At 38.0% G+C, this 7,654-nt stretch overlaps 1 protein-coding gene across 2 annotated transcripts; it reads right to left on the minus strand.

Moving 5' to 3' along the window:
- Positions 1-68: 68 nt before the first annotated feature.
- csnk1e (casein kinase 1, epsilon) lies at positions 69-4,404 on the minus strand. Of its 2 annotated transcripts, none has more exons than XM_046853415.1 (11): positions 4,156-4,404; positions 3,364-3,459; positions 3,155-3,265; positions 2,897-3,045; positions 2,505-2,733; positions 2,236-2,406; positions 1,930-2,078; positions 1,635-1,836; positions 1,343-1,479; positions 965-1,035; positions 69-871 (listed from the first exon to the last, which is right to left on the minus strand). In XM_046853415.1, the coding sequence occupies exons 2-10, from the start codon at positions 3,437-3,439 to the stop codon at positions 1,003-1,005; spliced, it is 1,257 nt and encodes a 418-aa protein (XP_046709371.1). In that variant the 5' UTR covers positions 3,440-3,459; positions 4,156-4,404; the 3' UTR covers positions 69-871; positions 965-1,002. The 2 variants fall into 2 exon arrangements, with proteins under 2 accessions (XP_046709371.1, XP_046709372.1); XM_046853416.1 differs by lacking the exon at positions 4,156-4,404 and adding an exon at positions 3,716-4,088.
- Positions 4,405-7,654: the final 3,250 nt, after the last annotated feature.

Below are 7,654 nucleotides of genomic sequence, written 5' to 3' on the forward strand. Positions count from 1 at the left end.
TTATTAAAATTATTGAAAGAAGGAAAAAAATTAATTTCCAGAGCAACTCACGTTCACGTAGTCTGGTATTACTGGACACAGTCGTTTATTTAGAAATCAGGGCACCATGGCTAAACATGCCATTACAGAATTTTCTAGATTAAATCTTGTTATATATGCCATGGGATTCTAGAGATATTTGACATATACATAGGCCAGCAGTGATGCTTGAGCTTGTCATTAAGATTTTAGGTTGGCTGAGAGGAGCTTTTGGTCTGGATCACATCTTGGTAAATTTCAGTTGTTGTCCATGCTATGCAAATACAGACAAATTCTTGAGTGTCTCGTTTTGCAATCGGTCCAATTTTCATCTAATTTGGCAAACATAAAAATTTTATATCAATGCTGATATGTTCAAACATAAAAAGATGTTTTTCACTATACCAACTACATCAGCATGTATGACAACATATAACACCTTTGTTTTCATTTAAAGTGAGTGTGCAAGCGATACATTTATTTGGACTCACACTTAATAAACAATCAATTTTTAACATTACAATCTAAGAAGTTATTCCGTGTTTCTCAAATATCTGTACGTCGAATCAACAGGAACAACTGTCAAGTTAAGGGCAAAAGTCCTTATTTCCTTTAATTATGTCTGAAATGTGTGATCCAAATGTCCGTAGTTGAATCACACCTCTTCGTCAATTGTGCCTCGTCGTCGAAATACCCAGGAAACTTCAGCACTTCAGAGGAGTCGTGTTGTGACCCCTTTGTCCAATGCAGCAGGGTGTTTACTGACATTCTCCCCAACTTCTGTTTCTCTGCACAACTGACGTTTTATAGAAAGATGAATACAAATGCCTTAGGGGAGTTGTTTGTTGAAATCCTATGGATTTAAAGACATAACAATACATTTTAAATAAACTGAAAACTCTGAATCCGTTTACAATGAAATGAGGTTCAAGAGAAAAAAACGTACCTCCTGAAGAAAAGAATAAATAACAGAAGTTGTCAAGCTCATTTTCCCATGTGCTCAAATGGAACACTGACCTAAGAAAACATATATATACATGGCCAAATATTAGTGATCTCTCTCTCTCTCTCTCTCACACACACACACACACACACACACACACACACACATTTTATATATATATATATATATATATATATATATATATATATATATATATATATATATATATATATATATATATATATATATATATATATATATATATATATATATATATATATACATACATACATACATACATACATACATACATACATACATACACACACACAGATTAGCCTAACAGTGCAAATACAAACACAGCAGTCCAGGTGTGCATACCTGTGGGGGGGTGATGCGGATCTGATCATGGCGCAGTGGGAGATCAGGGGACGCATTGGCAGGAGCCCCCCGATGGAGACGCAGACACACTCTCCTCTCTCGCTCAGCTCCTCGCCCTGCTCTGGGAGATGCATTCCCTGAGAAAGAACATGTAAGACATCATTGTAACCAGGACACGGCGCTACGGTTGAGACTTATATTATATGATCTTTTACTCTAGAGATGCTTCTTCAAGAAGAAAGGAAAAAAAAAGTGAGTGCATTAACTAACTCTTTTGAATATTACAGCTCACCAGACTGTGGAACCCGTGGGGCAGGTGCAGAGCCAGCTGGGTCTGGACCGTTGCGGACTCTGTTAGGAGCTGGAAGGTTCGGGCCAGAGGGCAGTGCACGTGCAGCAGAGCTCTGAGGTACCCCACCAGGCCTCTCATCCCTCTCCTCGCCCTCTCCCCCTCTTTGCTCCTTCTCTTTCTCTTCTGCTGTCCTACTGGATCCCTGCAATAACCACAGGCAACCATTGCAAAAATCAACAACAATCGTCTAAGATAACTATTATTTCCAAAGTAGTGGGCAAGGAGAAAAACATACAAATTTTAACATGTTCCAGTCAAACACATAGTCGTAAGAGAAACCCTGTCTGTGGAACAGATTTCTGAACAGCTGTCTCAGATAGGAGTAATCAGGTTTGTCATCAAATCGCAGCGAACGGCAGAAGTTCATGTATGTGGCAAATTCAGCTGCAGACAGAGGTGAAAAAATGAAAAGAGTAATGACAATTAGAGGAACGACAGTAACAGGAGGAGATGGACTCATGTAAATTCATACAAGGAAAGACAAAGAAAGTAATGAAAACTTGTAGCAGAAAATCCTATCATTTGCTGTTCATTTACTTACATGGATAGCCCTTGCAAAGCACTTCAATAGGAGTTGACATCTTTTTCTCACTAATCCGTTCATACTTCTGTCGTTTCGTTGCAGCTTTAAGACCCTGCCAAGGCAGTGAACCCAAGTTGAAGTACATGAGCACATAGCCAAGAGACTCCAGGTCATCCCGCCGAGACTGCTCTATGGGAACAGAAAAGCCTTGCAATGAACACAAAAGCCCTATGCAACAACCCATTTCTGTAGTGCTGTATCCACCACACACCCTATTCCCCTCTTACCAATGCCCAGATGTGTGTTAATGGAGGCATAGCGGGCAGTGCCAGTCAGATTTTTATTCTCCCGGTAGGGAATGTGCTGATGTGTACGAGCATCGCGGTACTTTTTGGCCAAGCCAAAGTCTATGATGTAGACAAGGTTGCCCTTCTTGCCGAGCCCCATCAAGAAGTTGTCGGGTTTGATGTCTCTGTGAATGAAGTTCTTAGAGTGGATGTACTCGATGCGGCTGATCTGCAGATAGGAGATGAAGACCGTTGACAGTATATAAGCAATTAAAAAAGTAAGTGGTTTATCATAGAATAATAGAAACCAACACAGAGAATTAGTGATTTTTTAAGATAAAAATTATCCAAAAAAGCTTCCTATGCTTTGAGCACTGAGGATATCCCATTACCATCTGGTCTGCAAGTAGCAACACAGTCTTAAGGCTGAATTTCCTGGAGCAGAAGTTGAACAGGTCTTCCAGACTTGGACCCAAGAGCTCCATCACCATCACATTGTAATCACCCTCAGCACCACACCACTTGATTGATGGAATTCCCACTACAGATACAGATAAAAAAGATGAACTTAGGTAATCATACTCATCATTTAGTTGTTTAGACATCCGTTAAAAAATGGAAATACAATCTCAGTATGTTTTAGGCATTACCTCCTCCCTGCATCATCTTGTAGAATTTGCTCTCTATATGAAGCTGGGGATGCTTAGTCTTCACACTCTCTAGTTTGATTGCAACCTCCTCTCCCGATGTTATATTTGCACCTGCAAATATTCATGGGCCATACAATAGTCATAAAGACCTATTTAGTGAAGGAAAAGAGCAGACATTTGTGCTGTCTTTGACCAAACATGCTACTTACCAAGATAGATATCCCCAAAAGAGCCACTTCCGATCTTACGCCCAAGGCGGTATTTATTTCCAACACGCAGCTCCATGACTTTGTTCTAAAAGTTGCCTGGGAATGACCAAAAAAATTAGTGCCACATTGTGGAAATTGGAAAATCCCTTATCCAGATTTATTAGCACGCAACCACACAGTACAGTATGCGGAGCCGGATTACAAAACAGATCTCTTCTTGGTGGTGAGTACACAACATTCTGTACACAAACCACTAGCTGTGCCAGCTTACACAAACCTGTTCCTTATTGTTTCAGAGGAACACAGGAATTGTTAGCATGCACTCCGAGCTCTCCAGTACAATAACGCATACCTGCTTTTGATTGACGGTCAGGATTGATGACAGCTCTTATAGCTAGCACTGAACTACGCGCTCTGAGAATCATTTGATTCAGTCCAGCCTTTATATATAATGCTCTCAAAGACCATGCCTATCCAGCTAATTTTGTGAGGCTGATGCCGTAAAAAACGAATGTATCCGATTTAAAAAAGAACGACGTTCATTAATTGCTGGCATGTTTTCATCAATCGAGAAAGAGCAGCAGGCCACATAGGAAAGGGAAAACGACGCTCGTGTCGGATTTGGATGCAGCCGCACCCTGTAGAGATCATGACTCGGGAGCACACCGCATAGCGCGCAGTGGACACGGCTTCCATCCGCCAGCACAAGCATAAGAAACCATCATGCTACACGCACACACATGCAATCACACATAAACGTCCCTCTTTGACCTTATATGAGTCCCACCCTACCTGATCCGAGGGCGAGGACAAAGCGGAGCAGGCGGATGGCTTCCCGAGGCAGGACCCTGGACAGCGAAGGCAGCACGAGCCGTTTCACGAGTCTCATTCCAGACGCAGAGTAAAAAACGATGCTCCTTCAGTAGGAATTCCCAAATCCTCGATTTCTAGCGCTCAGGCTGACCTACTTGCGTTAGCAAACCTACCACCCTCCCCTTGTTTGTATCGCAGCGCACTTGTGACAGAAAATGATGTCATTCATAAACTACCGGAAGAACCCGGATCACTTCAAGGGGCCGCACGTTGAAACACACTCGATGTTAAAGGCCTGTAACATCAAACTATATATATATATATATATATATATATATATATATATATATATATATATATATATGATTTGGCAAAGATGTATCAAACATTTATTTAAAATAAAATACCAAATGTCTTAACTTTAAATGTATCAAAATAAACTACAAAATACAGCAGCCACACCAGGTATCAAAATAAACTACTGTATTTAAAAATTACTTAAAAGGAGCATGAAATCTATTCGCAAACCTTGCATATTTGATCTCCTTCACCATTACATTGGTCAGCTGATTAAATAAACAATGTTTGATATCAACAGCTTTCAACAGAGTCACTGAATAAATCTGTCATATGTAACCAGTTAACATATTAAATATTCACATACATATTCCCTGTGATCACCCAGATGAATATTAGTTTTAAATTAACCAACAATTAAATGTTCAACAGTTTGCAAATAATTTATAATTGTATCCTGATTAACATAACCTCTAACCCGAAACTTCTTCCTTATGGATACATTTTTTGTTCTGATCCCAGAAACAAACAAAACTATTGAGTAGGCACCAATCAGAGGCTGCATTTTTATGGTCATCATGTAGACTTCTTACAAGTATGCAAAAAACTACAAAAACACAAAACATTAAAGTATTTTGATTCAAATTTTGAAGCCATTTTCATTAACCCTATCATTTACAAATTTTTTATTTAAAATATGTATTTGAAATGCATATATATATATATATGTATATATATATATATATATATATATATATATATATATATATATATATATATATATATATATATATAGTGAGTTCACCCTCACATTTCAGCAACTATTTTAGTATGTCTTTTCAAGTGACAATACTATGGAAATAAAACTTGGATATATTTTAGAGTAGTCAATGTGCAGCTTGTATTGTAGTACACTATAGTGTATAGTATAGTATATATATTATATAGTTACTGTCCTTCAAAAATAACAACATACAGACATTATTGTTGAAATATCTGGCAAAAAAGTGAATATATCCTAGGTGATAACAGCTGTATGTCCTGTAACCATACAAAGCCACATATTCATCACGTTCATGTTTTTGTCTGCTTGACAGAACCATACACATTTTTGTATCTTGTATTAGAGCAGTTAAAAAACTTTTTGCTTTGAGTATTCTCTCATTTGTCTTTCATACCAGTGGATGTTACCATAATTCTCTCATACCAGTGGACGTTGAACATGGTATCTAATAGCAAAGAAATCTCTGAGGATTTGAGAATTAGAATTGTTCCTCTCCACAAAGATGGCCGAGGCTATAAGAAGATTGGTAAAACCCTGAAACTGAGTTATAGTACAGCGGCCAGTGTCATACAGAGTTTTTCCAAGATGAGTTTACATGGGTGACAGGCCTCACAAGGGTCGATTGAAGAAGTTAAAATTACAAAAACTCAAAACACTAAAGTATTTTGATACAAAATATGAAGCCATTTTCATCAACCCTGTCAATCACAAATTACAAAATCGTATTTTAGGAAGCCTCTGCTGAAGCTGGTTTAAAGAAGGCCTTAAGAAGACAACCTGTCCAAGAGCATGAATTACTGGAACCATGTCTTGTGGTCTGATAAGACTAAGATAAACTTAGATGGTGTCCAGCATGGTCATGGTCCAGGTGATAGCATTGTGTTCTGGGGCTGCATGAGTGTTGCTGGTACTGGGGAGCTGTGGTTCATTGGGGGAAACATGTATTTTCAAAATGACATTCTAAAGCAAAAAATGATGGCCCCCCCCCCGTCAGAAACAGGGACAAATGGCAGTTTTTCAACATGAAAATTACCCTAAACACACCACCAAGATGAAGCTGAAGGTGAAGATAATAGAGTGGCCAAGTATGTCTCCAGACCCTAACCTTATTGAGTACCTGTGGGACATCCTCAAGCGGAGGGTGGAGAAGCACTGTATGTCTAACATCCAGCAGCTTTGTGATGTCATTATGGAAGAGGATCCCAGCAACAACCTATGCAGTTCTGGTGATTTTCATGTACAGGAGAATTAAGGCAGTGCTAGATAACAATAGTGCTCACACAAAATAACACTTTGGACACAGTTTTGACATGTTCACTTAGTTTGAACTTACTTTTGTTGCCAGCTATTTTGACAATAATGGCCGCATGTTGAGTTATTTTCAGGACAGTAAATATGTACACTAACTAAAATATAGCCAAGTTTAATTTCTATAGTATTGTCTTTTGAGAAGATTCTAAAATGGTTGCTGAAATGTGAGGGGTGTACTTACTTTTGTGAGATACTGTACATATACATATATATATATATATATATATATATATATATATATATATATATATATATATACACATTTATATAAAAATAATATATTTATAAAAAAATAAAAATAAAAATAAAAAAAAAAAAATATATATATATATATATATATATATATATATATATATATATATATATATATATATATATATATATATAGTGAGGAAAATAAGTATTTGAACACCCTGCTATTTTGCAAGTTCTCCCACTTAGAAATCATGGAGGGTCTGAAATTGTCATCGTAGGTGCATGTCCACTGTGAGAGACATAATCTAAAAAAAAATCCAGAAATCACAATATATGATTTTTTAACTATTTATTTGTATGATACAGCTGCAAATAAGTATTTGAACACTTGTCTATCAGCTAGAATTTTGACCCTCAAAGACCTGTTAGTCTGCCTTTAAAATGTCCACCTCCACTACATTTATTATCCTAAATTAGATGCACCTGTTTGAGGTCGTTAGCTGCATAAAGACACCTGTCCACCCCATACAATCAGTAAGAATCCAACTACTAACATGGCCAAGACCAAAGAGCTGTCCAAAGACACTAGAGACAAAATTGTACACCTCCTGGAAAGGGCTACGGGGAATTTGCCAAGCAGCTTGGTAAAAAAAAGGTCCACTGTTGGAGCAATCATTAGAAAATGGAAGAAGCTAAACATGACCGTCAATCTCCCTCAGACTGGGGCTTCATGCAAGATCTCACCTCGTGGGGTCTCAATGATCCTAAGAAAGGTGAAAAATCAGCCCAGAACTACACGGGAGGAGCTGGTCAATGACCTGAAAAGAGCTGGGACCACCGTTTCCAAGGTTACTGTTGCTAATACACTAAGACGTCATGGTTTGAAATCAT

The sequence above is a fragment of the Silurus meridionalis genome, chromosome 7 (assembly GCF_014805685.1).
Source record: "Silurus meridionalis isolate SWU-2019-XX chromosome 7, ASM1480568v1, whole genome shotgun sequence".
NCBI lineage: Eukaryota > Metazoa > Chordata > Actinopteri > Siluriformes > Siluridae > Silurus > Silurus meridionalis.